Genomic DNA, 24,415 nt, shown 5'->3' on the forward strand with positions numbered 1-24,415 from the left:
AAAATTATTAATCAAAGAATCATTCAACATGGTCGTAGGCGGTCATGGTGGACTGGGTCACGTGTTTTATGCAAATTTCACTAGCCGCATAACTCTGCTGAGAGGGAATAGAAACGAGCATTTGATTTATTAATGTGAATCAAATAGATCTGATCACTATGTCACTTTGATCAAGGTGTTATTTGGTGTTTGATTTTTCCTTAAATTTTCTCATTGTCAATTAGCTATTTTTTTTTTCTTTTCTTTCAGGCAATTCACTTGCCGCCAGTAAACTCTCTATTCATTTGCTTCGCGTTCGAGTGCTATTTGAACAAATAAGGTGCTGAAAATAGGAATATACAATGCCTTCAAAAACATCTCTTCACGAGCCAGCTGAACCTTGGGAACGGTTGAATAGCGCTGGTGAAAGTATAGATCAGTCGAACACAACATCGATGAACTCAGTTCAGCCTCATGAGAACATCAATGGTAACTACATTCAACTTTCCATGGCGGATATTGTGGAAAATCAGGTAAAACACGTATACATACATTTATATTTTCCTTTTTGTTTCCTTTGTAAAGATGGATATTATGGAAATTTTCACTTTTTTTTGAGAAAGTACTTTGAAAATATTAAAATAAAAACTTTTAGTCGTATGAGTCTGACGAATCAGTACCTTGGTGGAAACGGCAAAAAGGAGAAATTGTCATCTCGGGCGTATCTTGCCGCTTGCCTGAATCAGACAATATGAACGAATTTGCTGAACATCTATTAAACGGAGATGACATGATCACTGAGGATGATCGTCGTTGGCAGCCTGGTAATTTTTCTTTTATCAGAAAAAATTTTTGTCCATCAAAAAATGTAGAACTAAAATTATAAATTAACTAAAATAATTTTAGGCTTGTTTGGTTTGCCAAGACGTCATGGAAAACTGAAAAATTTAACAAAATTCGATGCAACATTTTTTGGAGTTCATCCAAAACAAGCGAACAACATGGATCCACAACTTCGAATGTTGCTCGAAGTAACTTATGAAGCTCTGCTGGATGCTGGTATGCCTTTTTAAAAATTTTCATTATTATTGTTGTTATTATTATTATTTGTAATGATGTGAATTCCATTAATTCTATTGATCTATAATAAAGGAGATGTTGCAGAAACATGATTTGTACAATTATAAAGCAATTGAGAGTAAAATTACCTGTTAAAATGATAATAATAAGCTAAAGCTTGTTTTCGCATTTTTAAAAGGAAGTTTTATTTATGTAACTTGAGTTTCACAAGTTTTGTAAAGGTTGAATAATGCTTTGCTTTGTTCAGCCTTGGAATTTGAAGAGGTATGACGTCAGAATTTTATTGTTGGTTTGCTTTGATTATGCTGTACAAAATGACCTTCTAGTGGTCAAGATTATGAACTGTAAAAAGATTAAATAAATAAATAATATGTTTATATATAGTTAGTTGGATAGTTAGATTTGAAAGAAAAAAGTGTTAATTTTTGATTAATTAAAATTACGGCAAAATGATTTGATTCTTGAAATACTTTTCTGCATGGTAACAATATTTGAAAAATGGGAGGTGCGATCAAGGCCGGTTTAGCAATTTGACGAACCTGACAGTTACAGGTGTGCCTATTTAGCTAACTATAAACTGTTATTTATTATCTATTAAGATTGATAAAATAATTAACTGAAAATATGATATTTTGAGATGAGATGAACTTGTTTATTGTTGTTGTTGTTGTTGTTGTTGTTGTTGCATTTAAGAAAAATGGCTTTGGTTATCTTTTTTATATTTAAATGAGTTCTTAGTTTTAATAATTCAAAATTTTCCTTCGACGCTGTAAATATTCTTTATGCTTCAATGATCTTGTGACACCGTGAAACAGGCTTCGAAAGACAGAGGGGCAAATTCAGAGTAATCCATAAATATAGATTGACTAAATAATGTTTTACGTCCTTCTGAGTAATAAATTTTCCAATTTATTTATCATCTTCTTAACATAGACATCATCTTTTTGAAAGCGAACGTTTTCTTCTTATAATGAATGAATGATATTATTCGATGTAATCTAATTTTATTAATAGAAACTTTTTTTCAATTTTTCTACTAATATTTCTTTACGATGATATGCTTAAAATTTTTATTACTATTGTAAAAAAGATGAACTATCATGAAAGTTCTATTTGCATGTTGCGTAGCAGGCAAAGAAAAATTGTGTCATTATGAATTTATTAGTTCAACAATAATAATAATATGATAAAAACAACAGATTCATCTTCTGAACGGTTATATTGTCATGATATTAATCATAATGAATATTACTTCTAGGAAGTGAAACGTTTTTCAAACTGCCGCACTACTGTCTACTTTAATATTGTCATAATTATGAACACCAACAAATAATCCACTTGCATTTGATTTGCTTTTTCTAAAAATGTTCTCAGTTATTTCAATGAAAATAGATTATTTTAAAATAATTTTTAGTTTATTTAAATTAAAAATTATGCATTTTTTACATTAAATAACAAATTCATTATTGCTATATTTAATTTTTAAAAAGTAATTCCCCAGTAGTGAAAGAATTGTTAGATTTTCAAAAAGAGCAGCTGCAGTTATCAGATATGAATAATTAATTTTGCTATTATAAAGATACTTATTGTTCGTGGGGATATTTTATGATGGAAAGTTAAAGACAGTTTCATTTCAAACTGGAAATGCTGAGCAGGTTTCGAAATGGAACATTGAGAATCTAATTTGGTATATTAATTAATAAAGTAGTTACAAGTGAAAATTATCTGCTTTTATTTATGCGCCGCATTTGTTGCTGAAATAAAATTACTTAAAATGAAAATTTACATAACATTTGAACATTCTATAATCTAGAATTGTTTCTTTGGATGAAAATTTCAATTTTAACCTTAATTCGATAATTTATTGTGGAAATATTGAATGCAAATAAATCTGTTGTGTTAACAATTATTTTTCATCTCTTCCATATGTTAATGTGACAATAGAGTTAAATGAATTTTAATTAAGTATTTTGTTTTAAAAAGTAAACTGCAACTTTCAAATTTTTTCTTCTTTCAATCATATATACTTTTATATTTATTCAAATATTTATTTCTTGTATTATAAAAGTAAAAATTGTTCATATTTAATTTACCCTATAAAAGAAACACTATTAAAACAGATTTTGCTTCATATTATCATTACTATTAGTATAATAATTATTATTATCAGGTATTAATCCTATGAAACTTCGAGGAAGTCGTACTGGGGTTTTTGTGGGCTGTTCTGGTTCAGAGACAGCAGCTTATCTGACACGTGATGCTGAAACAGTCACCGGATATAGTTTGACTGGATGTGTGCGTTCCATGTTTGCCAATCGTCTGTCGTATTTTTTTGATTTTCGAGGTTAAATTTAACTTTTGTTTCATAAACAATATTTTAATTTATGGATAGAGAAAAATTCATTTTTTTTCCATTTTTCAGGACCAAGTTTTGCGGTCGACACTGCCTGTTCAAGCAGTTTGCTAGCTTTACAGCTGGCTGTGGATGCAATTCGACAAGATGAATGCGATGCGGCTCTAATTGCCGGTTCTCATCTTACCCTAACTCCAACAACTGCTTTGCAATTCATGCGGCTTGGCTTGCTTTCTCCTCAAGGAAAATGCCAAACTTATGACGCAAACGGTGAGCATTTTTAATTTTCAAACATGAAAAGGAAATAAATTTGTATATAAACGTTGTATTATGTTAGAATAAATATTTACAGGAGAAGGATACGTGCGTAGCGAAGGAATTGTAGCTATCTTTTTGCAAAAATCAACTGCTGCCCGCCGTTGTTATGCTACAGTAGTCCACGCAAAAAGCAACACAGACGGATACAAAGAACAAGGTAATGTTTGCTTATTTATTGGTTTATTTGTACTTAATTCATAAACAACAATAGGAATAACATTTCCATCTGGTGAAAGACAAGCCGAGTTGCTCAGGAATGTGTATAGAGAAGCGGGTATAGATCCTTCGTCTGTTGCTTATGTGGAAACACATGGCACTGGTACAAAGGTTGGAGATCCAGAAGAGGCGAATGCTCTTTGTCAAATTTACTGCTCCGGCCGAACAGGGCCTTTACTTGTTGGTTCAGTGAAATCCAACATGGGACATGCAGAACCTGCCAGTGGTTTGGCTGCCATTGCTAAAGTAAGCAACAATATATATATATATATTATTTGCACACTGTTTTACTGCACTTTGCTCTGTATTTATTTAAAAGGCACTGTTTGAAAATTGTATTCAATTAAACCAAGTGAGCATTGTATTTGTGAAATATGTGGCTTTTGTAGATGCTTATTGCGTTTCAATCAGGATTTCTACCTCCAAATCTTAATTTTGAAGTACCAAATCCATCGATTCCTGGACTTTTGAATGGCCAGCTAAAAGTGGTAACAACAAAAACCCCTTGGAATGGTGGTATTGTAGGTGTGAATTCATTTGGATTTGGCGGCTCGAATACACACGTCGTTTTAAGGTAAAAAATTTTCTAGAAAATTTACTTCTTTCATCCACAGTTAAAAATAGATTTTAAAACTGAAGGCAGAAATCATTTTCCCCTTCAATGTTGAGAATAAGCAGTTATAGATGGATGTGATTTGTTTAGATCTCCCGTACTGTTAAAGCAAAAGAGCAGAACTAAGCCTGTCCATTCGAGGTTATTTTGCTTTGCTGGACGTGTAGAAAAAGCAGTTGAAAAAATGTTGAATACAGTAGAAGAAAAAGATCAAGATGATCACTTGCTCGGCTTTCTTTCTGAAGTTGCTTGCACTCCTGCCAATTTGTATCCTTACCGAGGATACATAATTTACAATCGCCATAATGACTCTCCTATTAAACATTTTCAAGTTAGTGCACAGCTAATTCTATTCCATTTTTTTGTTCAGTGAAAAATAATTTAAATTTCCACTTAAGAAAGTCTCATATACAACAACAAGACCGGTATGGTTTATTTATTCTGGAATGGGATCGCAGTGGCCAGGCATGGGGCGTGACATGATGGAATTTCCTATGTTCAAAGAAGCAATATTACGCTGCACGGCTGCTTTGAAAAACCACGGCATTACTGATGTTAATCCCTATGATATCATTATGAAAGGAGAAAATGTTTTTGAAAACCACCCACTGAACTGTTTTGTATGCATCAGTTCCATTCAGGTATTACCATTTTGTATTTGTATTAAATATACTCAAACTCTGGTTGCGTTCTACACCAAAATGTACCTAAATGATTTTATTACTTATGTTTGATAAACAGTGATGTAAAATTTAAAAAAAATATGCGTAATTTTTATCACTTTATTGTTATAGCTGTAATTTTAAATATTTTAATTATGAAAAGTTACAGACAAGCTTAATTTAAAAGAAAGTTAAGTAAAATAGAATAGTATATGTAATAAAAATTGACAACATATTTCATTTGACATATATTACATACATTAATATGAAAAATTGGCTGAATTTTAGATTGCGTTGACAGACATGCTCAAAGAGATGGGCATACAGCCGAATGGAATAATTGGCCATTCGACGGGAGAAATGGTTGCTGGCTATTGTGATGGCTGCTTTTCAGTTGAGGAAACAATACTTACCGCTTATTATCGCGGAAAACTAATGATGGATGCAAAATTTCCACTTGGTATTATGACACGAAAATTTTATAATTAACCATTGCCATTTAATTAGAATAATGGAAAATTTTTGCAGGTGGAATGGCTGCGGTAGGTATGACAGCAGAAGAAGCGGAGAGCCGCTTGATCAGAGGTGTATACGTGGCTTGTCATAATGCGGAAGATTCTATTTCACTTTCTGGAGAATTTGCTGAAGTTGAAAAATTGGTGAATGAATTGCAAAAAGAGGGTATTTTTGCAAAAATGATCAATTCTTCTGGAATGGCTTTCCATACTCCGATAATAAAGAAAATTGAAACTCCTCTTCGAGAACATTTAAAACAAGTCAGTGGTGACAAAAACAATTAAGATTTTTTTGTAAGTGAAATAAAAAATTTTTTTTTCAGGTCATTAAAAATCCAAAATTGCGTTCATCACGTTGGATATCTAGCAGTGTACCTCAAAGTAACTGGGACACTGATTTGGGAAAATTTTGTTCGGCTGACTATCACGTTAATAATACAATGTCTACTGTTTTATTTAATGAAGCTCTGCAACACGTGCCAAAAAATGCCGTTGTCATAGAAGTAAGAGATGAACTTGCACAGATAGACATTGATAATTTATAATTTTGACCTCTTATTTATGATAAACTTAATTTGCACGTAATAAATTTAATAGTTTATGTGAAACAATATTTTTTTTTGTTTTTCAGATTGCTCCCCACTGCCTCTTGCAAGCAGTTCTTCGTCGAGCTGTTGATTCGTCTTGTATTTTGTCCGGTTTGATGAAAGCAAAGCACGAAAACAATGTTGAATACTTTTGCACTGCACTTGGAAAATTATTCGAAGCTGGGCTTGTGCTTAATCCGCATTGCCTGTACAATCAAGAATCATATCCAGTGCCACTTTCAACTCCAATGATCAGTCCACTGATCGAATGGGATCACGGTGCTGAATGGCCAGTGGTGTCTACTCAAGACTTGTTGGCAGGTGGTGCTGGTGGGATTGCATCAAGTTGTTCCATTGTTGTTGATCCGTTCAATCCAGAAACCAAGGTACAACTATTTATTATATTGTATATAGATGAAATAAATTTAAATCAAGCAATTAAAATTATTCGAATTGTAAAAATTTTTTTTTCGAATTTGTTTTAACAAATGAATTCATTTATTTAAATGCAAATTTAGGATCAGTATCTTCTCGATCACGTTATTGATGGCCGTGTGCTGTTTCCATTCACAGGCCACTTGATTTTCGCTTGGCGTGCTTTGTGTAAAATTCGTGGCTTGGATATGAACAAAACACCAATAGTAATTGAAGATTTTCACGTCTACCGTGCAACAATCTTGAACAGAGCCAGTAAGTTTATTACTTTTTCAATTTTTCATTTTAATGTTTTTATTTATGGTTTTAATAAGGAATGAAAATAAGTTTGTGAAACTTTTAGCAAGGATTTTAAAACGATCGTCATCATCCACTTTGTGTAAAAATTATATTAACCAATCACAGTTGTCATAGACTGCTAATCTGAATAGTTTCACAAGATTATTGTTTATTTTTTTTAATTTTTTGTTTTTTTATTGATTTAGTTAAATTCAACATCACTGTTTCACATGCCAATGGCAATTTTGAAATTTTGGAAGGCGATTCGCTTGCGGCCAGCGGTCGAATTACTATTGTCGATTATGAAAGACCACTGTTTTATCAAAAAATAGATGAAATACAACCGAACACAGAATGTGAAAGAATAAAGCTCTCCTCAGCTGACGTCTACAAAGAGCTGCTGTTGCGTGGATATGAGTATGGTCCAAGCTTCAAGTGTATATACGAGTCGTGCAATTCTGGTGACCGGACGTTGGTGTTGTGGTCGGATAACTGGGTCACATTTTTGGACTCCGTTTTGCAAACTGCTCTGCTTTTTGAAAAAGCGGACACGTTGAAACTGCCGACGCGTTTGCGTTATCTTCGAATTGACCCTCAAAAACATCTCAAATCGGTCATTCACAATGGTATAAATGTTTTGCTTCAAAAAAAAAGAACCCAAAATTTCTATTCATAAAAATAATATTTATTTTTATGCATTCATTTGAAGTTGCGTAGAATTTACAAGTTGATAAAGCGAAATATTTTTCAGAAAATTTGAAACTTGTCACATCCCGAAGTGACAGTGCTACGAAAGGTTTCTCAGCTGGTGGTGTTGAAGTGTGTGAACTGATTGCTCAGACAGTTCCACGACGTTTGAATCATGGTGAAAAGGTGCACATTGAGCGTGTTCATTTTACTCCAAATTACAGTCAGAATTGTTTTATTAACTTTCCCGACATCCGTGAAAAGCTATTAAAATACAAGCCTGTTTGTTTGACCCTGTTTCGGAAGTTTTTGCAGACACAGGCAAAAGCCATGGATCGGCTTTTTGATGTGGATATTTTCGAAATGTTCCGCCTCAAATTGACAGAAACTTCTGATACTGTTGCATCTGAAATTTTGGATGAACTAGATGATGATTCTTTTCCAGTTGGACGGATGCTTCGAGAGTTGACCGAAAGTTTGAGTGATTTTCAAGATAAAGATCAACTTATGGAAGGAATAGCTAATTATAGAGAAAACTTACCGCACGATTTATTTTGGAATGGTTCAGGTCATGAGTTATGCTTGAAATCATTTCTGGACGCTGCTCTTGAGAACAATGCTTGCCATTCGGACAAAATTTGCATGTTCGAACCTTCCGATATTATATTTCCGGCTCTTTGCTATGATCTACAACGATCACATCCACTTGTACAGGTCAACTGGACGTTCGTTGGCCAGAATATCGATTCTTCCTATGCAAATCTCCCTGCTGAAATTTTGGAATTAGACATAAATGCTGAAAAAGTGACAGTGCCTGTTGCTCATCAGAATAAAGATTTAGTCATACTGAACAGAATTTTGTGGTCAAAATCTGATATTAGCAGCTATTTGGAAAAAATGAAGTTGTTCATGCGTGACGATGGATTTTGCCTAGTCAATGAGATTACGGATCACTTCGATTTGGCAGTTACCCTTCTGACTTTGTTGAATGGCTCTGTTCCTGTTGGTAAAGACAATTCTAGAATTCACGGCTTATTTTTCGACTTCCATTCTTGGGCTGAAATATTTACAAAGGCCGGCTTTCAGATTGTCTGTAGTCACTCTGATGTTATGATGGGTTCGCTTTTCTTGTTGAGAAAGAAAGTTTCAATACCTCGAGAACCGATCATTATCAACATTGACGATGTTAAAGAATTTTCTTGGGTACCTGAACTGAAAGAAGCACTAGAAAAACACGCTGCTGAAGACCAAACCACAATTTGGTTAACTTCAAAATTGCCTGACAATGGTACCGTTGGTTTGGCGCTTTGTTTACGTGAAGAGTATCTGAAAAATAAGATCAGGTATGAAGTGTTCAAATGGCATTAAATTTTTACCAACAGAATGTGCATTTTAGAAGCTTGGCAGATATTAGCTTAAAAACGAAAGATGCCGAAACAACTGATTCATGGGACTTGAACAGCGAGGAAATCAAAGAAATCTTGGATAAAGACATGCATTCCAATTTATATAGAAATGGCACTTGGGGAACGTTCAGATATTACAGGATTAGAGATGGTAATTGATTATTTTGCCGCACAAACGTTTACAGATAAATGTTTATATTTAATTTAGACTAAAGATTATTGAAAATTAAATGTAACAATTTAAAACATGAAATAGCAAAATTTGAAGAATCACATTTTCACATGTAATCAAAATAACATGAAGTATATACTTTGTATAATAGAATTCACATTCACACATTTTACTCACGTGATTTTAAGAAATTTTCTGTTATGAATTTTCTTTCTTGGTCTAATGTAACGACTGTTTTTGGAATGAGCACTTCCTGAATATATTTCTATTTTAAGAAGAAACATTTCGCTGTGAACCAACAGAGCATGCTTTCATCACCACGCTTGTGCGGGGTGATTTGAGTTCGCTTACTTGGGTTGCTAGTCCTAACAAGTACTGGACACAAGATACGAATGACCGGCGACTTTGTTATGTCCACTATGCTTCACTGAACTTCCGTGATATCATGTTGGCAACAGGACGTCTGTCTGTTGACGCAATTCCAGGAACATTTCTCGACCGAGAATGTCTGTTAGGTAAAGTAATCATTCTATTAAGCACGTATAATCAACTTGTTCGAATAATTTGTCACAGTTTTTAATAATTTCTTGCTCATACAGCACGTTATGAAAATAATCATTCCATTTATTTAGCTTTGGAATTTACTACTATTATTCGTTTTACTTGAAAAATGTACCTGAATTTGTTTAATTGAATTTATGAAATAGTTTTTAAAATCAGTGTTTATTTTAGCGCTGTCAAGTCTTTCAGTATGTATAACTTTTTAAGGAATGGAATTTTCCGGCTGTCTAAAGTCTGGTGAAAGAATTATGGGCTTACTTCCGTGTCAAGCTTTGGCAACAACCGTTGTTGCTGATATGCGCTTTGTCTGGAAAGTTCCCGAATCTTGGACACTGGAAGAAGCAGCCACAGTGCCAGTCGTGTATACAACTGCCTTCTACGCTTTAATTGTCCGTGGCCGGATGCAGCGGGGCGAAAAGGTGCTGATCCACAGTGGTTCTGGCGGAGTTGGCATGGCGGCGATTGCAATTGCTCTTTCTCATGGATGTGAAGTGTTTACAACAGTTGGGAGTGAAGAAAAAAAATCCTTTTTAAAAGCCACTTTCCCACAGTTGGAAGATCGGCATTTTAGCAGCAGTCGAACGACAGATTTCGAATTTCACATCATGCACGCCACTTGTGGACGCGGCGTCGATTTGGTATTGAATTCATTAGCCGAGGAAAAATTGCAAGCTAGTGTCCGTTGCTTAGCACAGCACGGCCGATTTTTGGAAATTGGAAAATACGACTTGTCAGCAGATTCTAAACTTGGCATGTCGTTATTTTTGAAAAATGTCGCATTTCATGGTATATTACTTGATTCATTGTTTGATCAGAACAACAAAGAATGGTCAGAAGTCAGTCGCCTGTTAGTAAAAGGCATTGCAGATGGAATAGTGAAACCGCTTCCAGCTTCTGTTTTTCCCCACGGCAAAGCTGAAGATGCATTCCGGTACATGGCTGCTGGTAAGCACAAAGGAAAAGTTCTGTTGAAAATTCGGAACGAAGAACCTGCCGGAAAAATTACACCGCTTTTGGTCCAAGCAGTAGCTCGTTCCTACTGTTGCCCGGAACATACATACGTGATAACCGGCGGTCTGGGTGGTTTTGGTCTAGAACTGTCCAACTGGCTGATCAGTCGTGGCGCAAAAAAGTAACTTTTATACAAATATATTTTTTGCTAAGTTTGCTTTTCAACTTGAACTACACTTGAAGCTGAATACTTGTTTTTAAACATAGCAAAAAGTATGCATCCCATATTTTTATAGCACTTTATAACAAAAAGTGCAATTACTGTTTGTGCAGATGAAATCATTTTTTTGAGCATAGAACATTTATTTCAGTTTAATATTTAACATTCACATATTTTCATGAGCATAAAAAGAAATGAACCATTATACATATATATATATATATATATATATATATAGCAAGGGCAATCGATTATCGTTTGGATACTTTTAGAATTGTGCTAACCAGTCGTTCAGGCGTCAAAACCGGCTACCAAGCGAGATATTTGTACTTTTGGCGCCGTATGGGCATTTCCATAGTAGTGATGACGCACGACGTATCAGATCCAGCTCAGGCTGCACAATTGATCAAGGATGCACAAGAATTGGGTCCAATTGGGGGCATTTTTCACCTGGCCATGGTGTTGCGCGATTGTATGTTTGAAAATCAGACTATTAAAAATTATCAAGAATCAGCAAAGCCAAAATACTGGGGCACAAGAAATTTGGACGCGCAGTCGAGAAAATTGTGCGGTCCATCGTTGAAATGGTATGCGTGAGAAGCATTGAAAAAGTTGCTCAAAGAACAACTGTTTGCATAATGGCAGCTATTATTATTATTTATTTATTTATTTGTTTATTTAGGTTTGTCGTGTTTTCTTCGATGTCCTGTGCCCGAGGTAATGCTGGACAAACGAATTATGGCTGGGCCAATTCTACAATGGAACGCATGATCAATCAACGCATTGCTGACAACCTTCCAGGCATTGCTATTCAGTGGGGTGCAATCGGTGATGTGGGCATTGTCCAAGAAAAAATAGGCAACAATTCTACAGTAGTCGGTGGCACATATCCTCAGCGAATTCCAAGTTGTCTTCAATGTTTGGATTGCTTCTTGTCGTGGCGTCAGGGCATTTTCAGCAGTTTTATCCGAGCTGAGATTGGTGGAAAGAACAAAAGTGAAAAAAGTGGCGACGCAATGCAGGCTATTGCTCACATATTGGGAATCAGTGATCTAAAGCAAGTTGATCCGGATTCGAGTCTCGGAGATCTTGGCTTGGATTCACTGATGGGTGTTGAAATTAAGCAAACACTGGAAAGGGATTATGATGTTGTTCTTTCCATGAAAGATATTCGAACGGTATTAGTTTTTTTTTGTTTTAATTTAAAAAAAGAAAAAAACCTTAAGTATAATAATAAAGTTTCGCATTTTAGTTAACATTGAACAAACTGGTCGAAATCACGTCCAATGCGACATCCCCTGGCAAGGATAGATCAGTTTCAGTGGAAATGAGCGCAGAGCAAAATTTGATGATGTTCCGGTAATGTTGTCGCCTGCATGTTTTGAGAAAATTTGAATAATAAATAGAAGAAAGTTTCCATTTTAGCTTGAACATTGATTTAAATTCACTACGCCCGGAAAAGACGGTGATCAAAATTAATTCTGTAGAAGAAGGTCGACCAGTATTTCTTGTGCATCCAATTGAAGGAGTGGCCAGCTCGCTGGAAATGTTGGCATCGAAACTTCCGTTCCCTGTCTATTGTTTGCAGTGCACACCAGAAGCACCGTTGGATTCCATGGAAACTCTGGCCTTGTATTATTCAGAAGTAATCAATGATATTTGACCAAATCTGGCATTTTACGGCAATGCTTTCACTGTTTTTGTTGTTTCAGCAAATACGAACTGTTTGTCCAGATCCACCATATCGAATAGTTGGCTATTCTTTTGGTGCATTGATAGCGTTCGAAATGGCCAATTTGATTCAAGAAAAAAATCCCGACAATCCGAATGCCGTTTTGCCTTTAATTCTATTAGATTCATCGCATCGGTACATGACAATGTATCGTAAAGCTTACAGAATGGCCTATGGTGTCGACTCTAGCAGTTTAATGAATGATCCTCGATTTGAGAGCGAACTGCTTTGCGCTTTCTGTTATCGTTTTTCACAAGCGGATTACAAACTGTTGCGTCATCAGTTGATCACGCTACCCTCTTGGGAAGAACGAGTTAGTTTGGTTACTGAAAAAATCATGGAAGGAGGACTGTTCAAAGATCCTGAAATAGTTTCATTTGCTTTGAATTCTCTTCGGCAAAAGTTTTTGGCCGCTGATCGGTATTCATTTTTGAATTATTATTATTTATTAATTTTCACTTGTCCACAATTATAAAATGGATCCTTTTTACTTCAGATATAGTCCAACAAGAACATTCCGGGGTGATGTCACTCTCGTCAGATCCGAAGATACAATTGTCAGATCAGAAGATATCGGCAATTATTACGGTTTGCAAGAGGTAATTTTAAAAACAATTAATATTATTGGTGGTTATTGAAAAAATATTTTTTTTAATTTCTTAGTAAACAGTAGGTATTAAGAGAATGTGAATTTCAGGTTGTTACTGGAAAAGTTCTGTTGCACATTGTCGAAGGTGACCATTATTCATTTATTCACGAAACTGGAGTGGATAAAACTGCTGCCATTATTACTGAAACAATAAAAGCTACTGAATAAATATGAGCACAGCTAATGAACCAAATTCGTGCGTGCGTGCGTGTGTGTGTGTGTGTGATGGTTGTGATCAAAATATAAAAATGCAAAAAAGTCATATCGTTTGCATAGCAAGATTTTGTTAGATAGAAAGTTACTTATAAGCCATGGTTCTTTTGGTGATTTTATGCAAAGCCGATTTGTTGCCGTAGCCATATTTTCATTTTTTTTGTTCATGATCTTGTTGTAATAACAGCTGCGAACAACTGATCGCAAAAAACTTGAAGCATTTTTCCATTTTTCTGTAAAATCAATTTTTCCTGTTGGTCATAATTGAATAAAAATGCGATTCTGTTTTGGTGTTTGATTCAGTGTTAATCAACTAAATAAAACTGTATTTCGAAAGAACATATATTTAAAGGGCAATTTGCTTTCTTCTTCTTCCTTTGTCGATTTCGTTTTCCGATCCATTTTCTTCATCATCAATGCAAGCAGTGGAATTGAACAATGGAAAATTTCGATTGGAAGGAAAATTATTTTTAATTGGTTCGCGTTATGGGCAATTTTCATAAATTGCGTTGTATTATTTTTGAACGTGAAAACTTTTCACGCATCTCACCAGTTCAACAACAGCTGTGCATGCATGCTTTTCGTAAAGCATGCGTGCAACTTGCCACAGTTGTAAACTGTCCACTGAATACTTTCTATTTCTGTTAATGAGCTGCTTTTACAAACAAGCATGCATCACAATCACTAGCTGTTGTGTGGTCGGTGATGCATTTCTCGGCAATCAAGAAGTGTCGAGTGATTTGTTCAAGGGATCCAGTTTAAAATCATGCGCAACTTTGTTTGCCAAGAGGAGGGAAGTGGAAAGGTAGCCTTCGATTGTTGGTAAACACCAACACGTCGAGGTGCAAGAAATTCTTTCACATTATCTCGTATACTTACGACAACCAGGACGACGCTCTATCCATTTTTACAATGATAAAAGTGGCTCCCTTTTTTACCCTTTTCTTCGTTCTCATCCAATTATCATCGACCCAATGTAAGCATGATGCAATTTTTACATTTATTATCCTATAAAATATATTTACCAAAATTTAAACAGTTGATAATTGATTAATTATCGTCACTAAACGTTACTCTTAAAATTTTATTCATATTTAAAAGCTCTATTTATGCATAAATATAAATATAAGTAAATTTATATGTATGCACAGCTGAATATATATATATTTATTTATTCATTCATTCATTCATTTGATCATTTAACAATTTTCATAAAAATACATTTTAGAATAGTTATTAACATCAATCAGTTACTTACCTACTTGTTATAAAAATGATGCACTGCATATGAATATTCAAACTTGAAATTGTATGTAAATGGAAAATCCAAATTCATTGTTTAAATAATTTAGTTCAAGCAAAGCTCACAAATGCATATGATTGTGATTTTTATGCAGAATAATCTGGGCAATGTGTTCCTATTTAAGAGAAACGCGTATAGTTCGTATAGTTCGTATAGTGTAATTTAAAATTTACACTTATTCACAGTATCATTTATTGTACATTTTTTGCTTGAAAAATTGTTGTAAATTATTTATTTTGAAATATTTCAAATCTGTATCCTTCCGTTACCTTCATTTACGTTTTTGTATTTGATTTGATTTTTTATTGTTGTCAGAGTTGTAAACAAAGCTTAAAATAATTTATAAAATATTTTATACATGATGAGGCAAATGAAAAGTTTAATTATTAATAAAATTATGCTGGACTGAATTTTATTTTCGGATAAATTTCAGGACACTGAACTGATGCATTAGTAATTGAATAACAATGGCAGTGTAGCATTTAATAGCACAATAATAAATTTGTACGTGCTTGCATTTTTCACGTTAAAAAATAAAATTAAATTTAAACTGAAAATATTACAATAATAAGGCCATTGTTTCATGTCATTAAATTAAATTAAATTCTAAGCAAAAATACAATTATACAATACAAGAATTTAGATGATATAATGCTTGGCATTTAATATAACAGTGGGATTAATAAGTTTAAAAGAAAAGCATAATGAATTTATAAAAAATTTTTTAAAATATAAACTGATATTTCAGATGGTGGATATTTATTCAACCCTCTGATAGCAAGATCATATTATATGTACTCTTGTCCAAGTGGTTTCGCGCGTTATAATGGTGTTTGCATTCCAAATCGATTTGTGCAGGTTTGTTGAAATTGATTCTAATTGTTAAAATAACAACTCGATTTAAATCACTTTAATTTTGAATAAAATATGCATTTTTTCAGGCCAAACCAGGCCAATTTTGCAATCCATTGACGGAATGCGTCGGTGGATCAATGTGTTTAGGTGGTATATGCAGGTGCTTACCAGGTCTAATACCAAGCGGTGGCGTTTGCGTGCTACCTCCATTCGGCATGTTTGGTTAATTAATAATTGCTTAAGAATTATTATTTCACTAACTCCATTGATACAATATTATTAGTGCAGTAGTCTAGAGTTATTTTTCATCATTTTATTATTGTAAATCTTTTATTTTTGTCAACTGTTCCTTTTAAATAAAATCTGTGTTTTATCATGCGCATTTATCAGAAAAAACAAAGCACACAAACTTTCGTTTGTTCACTGATATATTAAAAAAGCACTTTTTCTTATGCTTCCCCAGGTATTTTGAAGCATAAATGATTTTCATTTACATAATGCTCTGCACAAAATAAAAATTTCTTGTCTATTTACTTCAACTTGTATCAAAGATGTCGATTCTCTTATCATATATATATATATATATGCTATTTTTAACAGCTGATATAGAAATTGATCTAAACAGTAATAATAAAACTTGTTATTTCAAATACAACTGACTTTTTATGCAAAAAAACAAAATAATAAATTAGTTCGATTCATTATAATAAGAGCTGCTTATCAAAAAATCCTATTTTTAGTATCTTGTTGAAAAACACAACTTGAGCATTGAGCAAATCTTTAAAAATATAGCAACTTCTAGAAAATGAAAACAAACAAATAAGTAAGTGATGCGGTGTTTTGCATGTGATGTGTCACCGGGATAAGGTAGAAGAGACAAGAAGTGCAGCTCATACGCAGGACTCTTTTAAGATGAATGGTGCAATTAAAAAAAATTTATATTTGTCTTGTTTAAGCCACTGGCGTTTTCTTGATCGTTTGCCTAGTGACCGGCTGCTTCTAACTGAGCCTCGTTTATACAGTCCACCGTCGAATGGCCGATTGAATGTCCTGTTTTGCAATACAAAAGCATCTGATTCACGAATTTCTTCTGGACGTATTTTTATATGTGTTTTTGCTACTTTAAGCACTTCAGGACTGACAGGAGCAAAAAGCATGTTATTAGTAATTAGTGTGCCATCATCAGTAATTAAAGGACTGCTGACAACGGAAAAATCATAATCATCCGGTAGACCATACTTTTGACGTAACGCAGTTGCTTGCTTGGTATTAAGCAGCATTGCATCGCTGATTTGTATCAAACGACCGCCTGCAGTGCGAATAAAAGCACTGTGCTTGAAAATTTGCTCACCAGCATGCAAACCACTGACAACCGCACCACCAAATGCATCTCGAGCGGTTTCAATTTTTTGTCCAAAATAATGAAGCTTTGTAATATATTCTGAGCCAGCCAAATCAATACACATGGTTGTCAAAGCCAAACCAACTACTATATATATTATTGTAAAAAATAAATAAACTTGTTCAGATGGGACGATATCACCAAAACCTAAAATTGTAGCTTTTAACATCTAATGCATTTTACAGATATTCTAATTCTAAACTAATTTACTGATAAATTGTTATATATACCAGGGGTTCTCAAACTTCTCTGGGCTGCGACCCAGTTTCGAAAACGGTAATTTTTTGCGACCCACCTGCTTGCAATGCATATTTTAAAAGACAAGAGGGGTTAAATAAAAAATATTAGTTTAATACTTTAAATTTTTTAATGAACACGCCTAATTAAAACGTATAAGTTTATTTGTCAAATGCATAATGAGGTGTATGCGAACAGTGGGCTTGTTTTCTCTTTTGGCTGATGACTTCTTCGAAGTCCGCACTAACACGTGTTGGTTCTAGTCGCAAGATGTTGGATGATTGTAGCTTATTTCTAAATTTTTGCTTTTAATTCCATTCAATGCTAAAAATCCAATTTCGTACAAGTAGAAAGTAGTAAAATGAAGCAGCACTTTTAATGCGGCGGTGGAAAAAGTTGTATATGTGTTTTAAACTAATAGTCAAAACTGTACTATGTTTTACGATCAAAACTGACTTTAAACAAAAAATCTTCAGACAAATCGGTTAATTCTCAATTTTCTTTTGTGGATATGCCGGTACGGACAACATCTGCGTGCTGTGAGAAACTGGACAGAAATAGTGATTCTCAAGTCATCAGTAACTGAATCACAGCTTACTTGTTCACCCAACAATATTCGATTAGTAAAACTCTCTTAACAAAAATAAAGTCTACTCCCATACTTTAATATTTTAAGCGGCCCACACTTTGAGAACCACTGATATATACAATTCGCATACAGAACAGTATATGTAAATAAATAAGAATTTGCTTTAAATCACTGAAAAAAGCAAACCTTACCTATTGTTGCCATGGTAATAAAACAAAAGTAGAACGCTTCAAAATAGCCCCAGCCTTCAAGCATTTGAAATAAAAGTCCTCCGAATGCCGTATAAGAGATGAGAACAACCATTGCCATTACAACTGGTAAATGGACGTCACCGGATTCTGAAGTCTGCTCTGATATGTTATCCAATTCTGAGTGTTTCGCATCTTCATTTATTGAAATTTTTTTCCCACAAAATGTAAAATTTCGAGAATGCTTTCCAAGCTATAAACAGAGAAATGCTAATTAAAATTTAATTCACTTCAAATTTGCAATGCAATGCCAAATATATTGTGTGACAACAATACTGAATTACTTCAATTTCTTTACAAATTAAATAAAATATTTCATCAAATTACTTGCTACATTATGTCATAGAATTGTAAAATTTTTAACAATACGACTTTTTTAGAATTTAATTTACATGCGAGTGCAAACAACTGAACATAAACTATCGTTTAATCATTAACAAAATCTATAAGAATTGTATTAAAACATAGTTAATTTTTAAAATTACACAATTTTAATTCAAATGTTCGAAAGCATTCTTTTTAAAATTCTAATTCTATAAACATATCTTTCAAAAGATTTGTAATTCAATTATTTTATATTTTGTGCTTAACTGAAAATTTGTTCTGCATATTAAAACTTGGTCAATGAATAGTTTTTTGCGATGAATCTTTGCAAGTTGTGGTCAAGCAAGTAAGTCATGATGCTCCAAATGTCATAGGGTAGTGTTTTTTTATTAAATTCATTTTTCTCAATGGCAAATAATAATTCAAAAAATATGCAACATTATTTGCTAAGTTCTTACTTTTGCTTTTAATGTCCTGAACTGGCGATATAGAAACGTTATTAAATCAGAAAGAAATTTTCCAATATCTGCAATGGTAATTAACAGAAGTGGTATTCCAAAGATGCCAAACACAATGCAAAGTACTCGGCCGGATACTGTTTTTGGTACCATGTTTCCATAACCTAAAGAAATATCAATAAATGCGGATAAATAGATAGTTAAAAATTAATTTACCAATAGTAGTAATCACTGTTGTAGCAAAAAATATTGCCTGTGGAAAAGTCCAAATCGTACGATGTGTTTTGTTTAGAATATCGTTAATTGTGATGTATTGCTCTTCGTAAGCTTCGTATAATACAATTTCCAGACTTTTAATGCTATCCATAGCCTGCATTTGCCATTGTTCGCTTGTCATACCTTCAGCTTGACTGAGATTCCACATATTTTCTAAGAAGCGGGTTTTTGTCTGTGAAATCAGTTTCAGACTATTGCTTCGAACCTAAAATTCTTAGTTATGATAAATATTAAGTGATGAAAATTGTCAAAATTTTAAATCAAAGCAAGCATCACCTGCAATTCATGGGACAATTCAATAAGGTGAAATATACCGCCCCCGCAAACGGTATAAATGGTGAGCAAAGCAACAAGACCTACATGAGGTAGAGCTATTTTCAGTATCTAGAAAATAATATAATATTTTTATTTATAAATTATATGCAATAAAAGCAATTTTTAAATTCAGTCAAAAAATAAAATCAAAAAGTAAAGTTTCATAACATAACAATTAAAATTTTAAACTTAACAACAATACATTTAAATATTTTTATGAAACAATTTTATAAATGCATTAGAATAAATATAGCATTGAAAATATGTTATTAACTGCACTATGAGGAAAATTAAGTGAAGTAATTTGCAATGATTTTTAAAATATTTCACAGTACAGAAACCAATCTTTTTAAATAAAATAACAAATTCGTATATGAATAACGAAATTAATGTTCTACTTCATGTTGCCAGAAATATAAGCAAAAATCTCCTTTTGTAATATTTTTTGGTTGATAATTTTAATAAAAAATATTTAATCAATCGAAGACGACTACATGTTAAATTCTTAATGCTAATGTTAATAAAAGTAATAATAGAAAATAACAGTGGTACAAAAAGGCCAATGTTCACGGTTATATGTTCCACATTACATAACGTTAAAGTTTTTTTAAAATCAAATTTCATATTTAAATTCTGTCATATTTTTATACATTCATCATCTGTTGTAAAAGAAGCTTTTAAAGCTTCAGAAAAGAAAATTGAAAACAAGTCTTCAAAATGAAAAATAATTGGCTGCAAAAGATTTTAATAGTTATTTATGCACATGCACTTAATAAGCATTAAGTGCTGTTCAAGTGTAGTGCATCAGCAGTTTTGACGCATGAAGAAGTGAGTTTCATTGAATTTATATATTTGTATTCATTAAAGTTTTAAAAGTGCAATTTGTTTGATATTAAAAAAAGAAACTTACTCGTCCACATCGTTTCCCGCAGGAAACATCATCATCTTCATCTACTGGGTTCATTTCCATTCCAATTAATCTCTGACCTTCCTCGTTGGAACGGCTTTGATCCTGATAACCGTGTGATTTTAACATTGCTCCGGACTTGCTAAGCATGACGACTGCCGACTTCAAGTGATCGGCTTTAGAATAATAACAATCATATTGGTTGAATTATACTTTTCAATCTTCAATTGCTATTCAAAGCATTTTCTACTTTTAATGTGCCATTTGATACGAATTGCAATCGCGTTTCTTCTTTTGCATCCAGTTATTATAAAGCAAACGCAAATGAAAGCTTAATTAGCTGCCTACGGCAACTAGTGGCACCAGTTACGCTTATAGCCTCTATATGCATACACCAGTTAGCAGTCGTAAGTTGACAAACGGCATTTTGCTGACGTGCTTTTCACTGGATCAGTGCGTCAGCAGTTTCCAAGCTGCAAACACTTCTTTGTCGTGATTTATTGTTTTGCTCTGCAAATAGTGTTGCATTGTCGCTTTTCTTTTTTTGATTTTATTTTTTTATTTTTAAACATTAAAAACTATCAAAACACGCTTTCATTATTGCCACATTGCTTCTTTCTCTGACGCTTTGCTTACACGCTAATTCATTCTTTCTCTACAGCAAAATTCAAAGCTAACAACAAGGTAAATCTGAAATTCTATTCTTACTCTTATTCGTATTATTTAGCAAAACTAATAACTGACAATATTAGAAACAATAAACTGAGCTAAACTTAGTCAACCAGACGTTGCTAACTCAAGTGATTATTATATTTTGAACTTGAAGCATCGTTTAACAATTTAGATCTCTTCAAAATTAAAATTTTTTTATTCAAAATGTTTTAAGATTTGAATATGTTGGTTTTTTTTGCGCACCTTTGCTCCTAATCAAGATATTAGAAATGTTTTTAAAATTTGTTGTGCTTTTCATCAAAATTAACACGAAACTTTTAAAAAGCTAGCATGCTATTTCAATAAAGCTTTGCCTGTTCTTGAAAGTATACTCTTTTCAATAATGATGCTTAAGAAGTTTCTGAACAGGTTTGAACTGGGGCGTTTCTTTTAGAGATGGAATGATTTAAGCGATATAAGCATTATATTATTATAATTTGATTATATTGTTTTCAGCATTCTTCATTGCTATTTTATAACTCGAAATATGGAAATCACTCCCAACAATCAGGTTCAAGCATTTTGCAACACGAAAAAGCATTAGTGTATATTTTGGTTCATTAAAAAAAAGTTTTGCGAAACTGAAATTTAAGAATGTTTAACAATATTTGAAACTTCTATTATACATGTAAATATAATGACATAAAATATACAGGAAGGAAATACGTTTGATTTTTTTATTAAATAAATATTTTAATGATGATTCAAAGAAGATTTTTTTCAGTTGCGCAGATATAAATATATCATCAGTAAAAATGATAAGATAAGATACGATTAAGGACAAGAACATTTAAGAATTTATGTTTGTTTTATTTCTTTGACTGAATTGTTTCAATGATTTTAAAAAATGATAATAAAATGTAATAAGTGTAGATACTATTACTGAGGTTCAGTGAAGAGATTTCGATTACTTTTTGAAATGTTATTACTAAGTTAAAGAACTAATTTTCTAATTAAATTATTGAAATACAGTTGTGACATACTGTATAATGAAATTTTAAATAAATAATAAGACGTGTAATAAAATTGAAATTAAATTTAAAATATTATTTATAATTTAACAAAGGAAAGCACATATTTTAAAAGAATTTTTTTGCATGTTATAAATGAAAGTAAATTGCAAAATGAAGAAGAACACGAAAGCCTTTCCAATTGATCATTAAGCAGTGAACATTTAATTTATGTTCAATTCATCTGCTTTTGCCATTTGTAGGATGTCTGTTTACATCTTCAATTATTTTAATGTAATCTTTTGCATGTTTTAAATTGATTTGAAAGATAATTTTAATTTGAGTAATAATTAAAATGTTTAAAATTAATTTTCAGTGTGACACATGGAATTATTCATCCACCAAAAATTAAGTGCAAATTTTGATTTTTAATCTTTGATCTTTTTTCAAAGTTATTTTTTAGCAAGCAAATAAAATAATGCCACAAAAGTGTATTCAAATTTAAATACCTTTTTTACAGTAAAGAATTAGTAATTGTAGAAGGAAATAAAGTTGACATTTATTTACAATAAAACTTTATCGAACAATAAAAAAAATAAGCAATTATTTTGAATTTTTAATAAAATTAAGATGTTGAAAGAAATTAATTCAGAAAAAGCAAAAGCAATATTAAATTGTGTGTTTAAATGATTTTTCGAAATTTTTGTATTTGCTCTGCAGAGTAACTTATTATAAATAAAATAATATATGGCTTCTTGAAATATTGTTTCATCAACATTTATTAATATTTGTTTAGTTTAATTATTTGTCAAGTTGAAAAATGACCAGTAAATAATAAATTTTTAATTTCAACAAGAAAGCGGTTTGCAGTGGTGTTTAATGGTCAGATTCTGTGATTCGTTTTAATTGCTTTGTAACTGAATCAATAAAATAAAACTGCCGATGTGACATAATGAAAATCAGAAATGAAAATAAAAATTTCCACTAATGAATGCTACAATATAGTTGATAGTTGAAGCTATTGGAAGCGAATTATGTCATCAATTGTTTGAAATGTGTTTACCATAATCTGTTCTTGCGCGAGCAGTATTTCAAGTTGATATGTAGATATTGTGCATGATTACGTTGAAAATACGTTATTGCTTTATTTGTTTGTTTGTTTGTTGGAAAAATAAATTTTAAATGTAAAACCATTTTATATGTTTTTGTTTGTTTATTTTCATCATGCAGCTTGAGTTTTGTGTTGTTTTCATGATTTTATCTTAAATTTTAATATTGTTGTAAAATTATTAAAAGCTTAATTGAGCACAATCAAGTGAAGATTAAGATTCAAAATTGCTTAACTTTTGTTATTTTTTGAATGTTTGTTGTTGATGTCAGTTTACGATGCTCCTCGGTTGCGGCTTGAAAGCGAACAAGTATGCTTGCACTGATGATGCTACTGCGTCGCTAAGCTGCGATTAATTAAGCTACAAAATGCTTGAGCCGAGGCAATGAAGCATCAACGTCTGATCGGACTGATCATTGATTATTGTAGATCTGCCCGGGCGTCTGCATAAGCCAGCTGGCGTTCAGCTATTGGTGAATCTGCGACACCAGTTTAAACGACGTCTTGACTGTTACCATGGTTAGCCGGATTGATAGCATTATTCAGTGATGGACAAAGCAGAACTGCAGCGTTTGGTCGACAGCCTTCGCCGGCAACTAAAAATGCACCGCATATGCGTGTCTGTCTCCGCTGCCGAGTAAGCAGCCCTTTTTCTTCTCTTCTCTTTTCAAATTTTTTTCCATTTGATGATAATTAATTTTCATAATAGACAAACTTTATAATGAAAAAAAAATTTACAATTGCAATCATTCACTTATATTAGCATATTACGATTTTTTGCTCTACTATTTATTTATTTGTTTTTTTTCAGTATTATTATTGATTATTATAATCTGAACAACAATTTTTATTTAAAATCACTTAAGCTGCAATTAAGCGGCAGTGATTAGCGCGTAAAATCTTTTTATAGCGAGCAGTATCATCGGCATAAATCATCGGCTAACTGAAATGTATACAAACAGCTAACAAACATGGCATGCATTCTTAAAAACTTTTGTTTTTCAAATACTGCTTACTGTTCATCTGAATAAGATTTCCTTTTTGTAGTGGACTTTTTTCTCTGCTGATATAATGTTAATTTAATGTACAATTTGAAACAGGACG

At 32.6% G+C, this 24,415-nt stretch overlaps 5 protein-coding genes across 5 annotated transcripts; 3 read left to right on the top strand and 2 right to left on the bottom strand.

Annotated features, from left to right (window-relative positions):
• The first annotated feature begins 341 nt into the window (after nt 1-341).
• Nucleotides 342-1,785, top strand: Tsp_06639 (fatty acid synthase). The gene is made up of 4 exons (XM_003378583.1): nt 342-512; nt 635-803; nt 886-1,038; nt 1,697-1,785. Exons 1-4 carry the CDS (start codon nt 342-344, stop codon nt 1,783-1,785), a joined length of 582 nt encoding a protein of 193 aa, XP_003378631.1.
• Nucleotides 1,786-2,667: 882 nt separating this feature from the next.
• Tsp_06638 (fatty acid synthase) lies at nt 2,668-13,583 on the top strand. Its single transcript, XM_003378584.1, has 25 exons — nt 2,668-2,674; nt 3,230-3,403; nt 3,482-3,682; nt 3,765-3,887; nt 3,942-4,192; nt 4,336-4,520; nt 4,650-4,890; nt 4,958-5,149; nt 5,510-5,681; nt 5,750-5,997; nt 6,060-6,239; nt 6,368-6,709; nt 6,842-7,013; nt 7,244-7,663; nt 7,789-9,067; nt 9,121-9,281; nt 9,578-9,817; nt 10,071-10,946; nt 11,273-11,627; nt 11,717-12,212; nt 12,287-12,393; nt 12,460-12,679; nt 12,747-13,186; nt 13,263-13,365; nt 13,464-13,583. Exons 1-25 carry the CDS (start codon nt 2,668-2,670, stop codon nt 13,581-13,583), a joined length of 7,305 nt encoding a protein of 2,434 aa, XP_003378632.1.
• A 635-nt stretch (nt 13,584-14,218) lies between these two features.
• Tsp_06637 (EB module family protein) lies at nt 14,219-16,013 on the top strand. Its single transcript, XM_003378585.1, has 4 exons — nt 14,219-14,433; nt 14,471-14,604; nt 15,680-15,789; nt 15,873-16,013. Exons 1-4 carry the CDS (start codon nt 14,219-14,221, stop codon nt 16,011-16,013), a joined length of 600 nt encoding a protein of 199 aa, XP_003378633.1.
• Nucleotides 16,014-16,768: 755 nt separating this feature from the next.
• Nucleotides 16,769-17,252, bottom strand: Tsp_06636 (conserved hypothetical protein). Its single transcript, XM_003378586.1, has 2 exons — nt 16,929-17,252; nt 16,769-16,876 (listed from the first exon to the last, which is right to left on the bottom strand). The coding sequence occupies exons 1-2, from the start codon at nt 17,250-17,252 to the stop codon at nt 16,769-16,771; spliced, it is 432 nt and encodes a 143-aa protein (XP_003378634.1).
• A 334-nt stretch (nt 17,253-17,586) lies between these two features.
• On the bottom strand, nt 17,587-20,692 carry Tsp_06635 (TWiK family of potassium channels protein 7). The gene is made up of 6 exons (XM_003378587.1): nt 20,546-20,692; nt 19,597-19,704; nt 19,261-19,525; nt 19,045-19,208; nt 18,201-18,455; nt 17,587-17,712 (listed from the first exon to the last, which is right to left on the bottom strand). Exons 1-6 carry the CDS (start codon nt 20,690-20,692, stop codon nt 17,587-17,589), a joined length of 1,065 nt encoding a protein of 354 aa, XP_003378635.1.
• Between the last annotated feature and the right edge of the window lie 3,723 nt (nt 20,693-24,415).

The sequence above is a fragment of the Trichinella spiralis genome (assembly GCF_000181795.1).
Source record: "Trichinella spiralis strain ISS 195 chromosome Unknown Scfld4, whole genome shotgun sequence".
Classification (NCBI taxonomy): domain Eukaryota; kingdom Metazoa; phylum Nematoda; class Enoplea; order Trichinellida; family Trichinellidae; genus Trichinella; species Trichinella spiralis.

What these genes read in the sequence shown, in the direction of transcription:
- Tsp_06639 (XM_003378583.1), top strand. Translation starts at nt 342, where the DNA reads ATGCCTTCAAAAACATCTCTTCACGAGCCAGCTGAACCTTGGGAACGG. An exon ending in CGGATATTGTGGAAAATCAG is followed by an intron (nt 513 to 634) that starts GTAAAACACGTA and finishes AAAAACTTTTAG; the next exon opens with TCGTATGAGTCTGACGAATC. An exon ending in TGATCGTCGTTGGCAGCCTG is followed by an intron (nt 804 to 885) that starts GTAATTTTTCTT and finishes AAATAATTTTAG; the next exon opens with GCTTGTTTGGTTTGCCAAGA.
- Tsp_06638 (XM_003378584.1), top strand. An exon ending in GTTTGGCTGCCATTGCTAAA is followed by an intron (nt 4,193 to 4,335) that starts GTAAGCAACAAT and finishes TGGCTTTTGTAG; the next exon opens with ATGCTTATTGCGTTTCAATC. An exon ending in GGATGCAAAATTTCCACTTG is followed by an intron (nt 5,682 to 5,749) that starts GTATTATGACAC and finishes AAATTTTTGCAG; the next exon opens with GTGGAATGGCTGCGGTAGGT.
- Tsp_06637 (XM_003378585.1), top strand. Translation starts at nt 14,219, where the DNA reads ATGCGTGCAACTTGCCACAGTTGTAAACTGTCCACTGAATACTTTCTA. An exon ending in CCAATTATCATCGACCCAAT is followed by an intron (nt 14,605 to 15,679) that starts GTAAGCATGATG and finishes CTGATATTTCAG; the next exon opens with ATGGTGGATATTTATTCAAC. An exon ending in TTCCAAATCGATTTGTGCAG is followed by an intron (nt 15,790 to 15,872) that starts GTTTGTTGAAAT and finishes GCATTTTTTCAG; the next exon opens with GCCAAACCAGGCCAATTTTG.
- Tsp_06636 (XM_003378586.1), bottom strand. Translation starts at nt 17,252, where the DNA reads ATGTGTATTGATTTGGCTGGCTCAGAATATATTACAAAGCTTCATTAT. An exon ending in ATAACATGCTTTTTGCTCCT is followed by an intron (nt 16,877 to 16,928) that starts GTCAGTCCTGAA and finishes AAATACGTCCAG; the next exon opens with AAGAAATTCGTGAATCAGAT.
- Tsp_06635 (XM_003378587.1), bottom strand. Translation starts at nt 20,692, where the DNA reads ATGCTTAGCAAGTCCGGAGCAATGTTAAAATCACACGGTTATCAGGAT. An exon ending in TCAGGACATTAAAAGCAAAA is followed by an intron (nt 18,456 to 19,044) that starts GTAAGAACTTAG and finishes CTCTGTTTATAG; the next exon opens with CTTGGAAAGCATTCTCGAAA. An exon ending in CCATGGCAACAATAGGTAAG is followed by an intron (nt 17,713 to 18,200) that starts GTTTGCTTTTTT and finishes TTTAGAAATAAG; the next exon opens with CTACAATCATCCAACATCTT.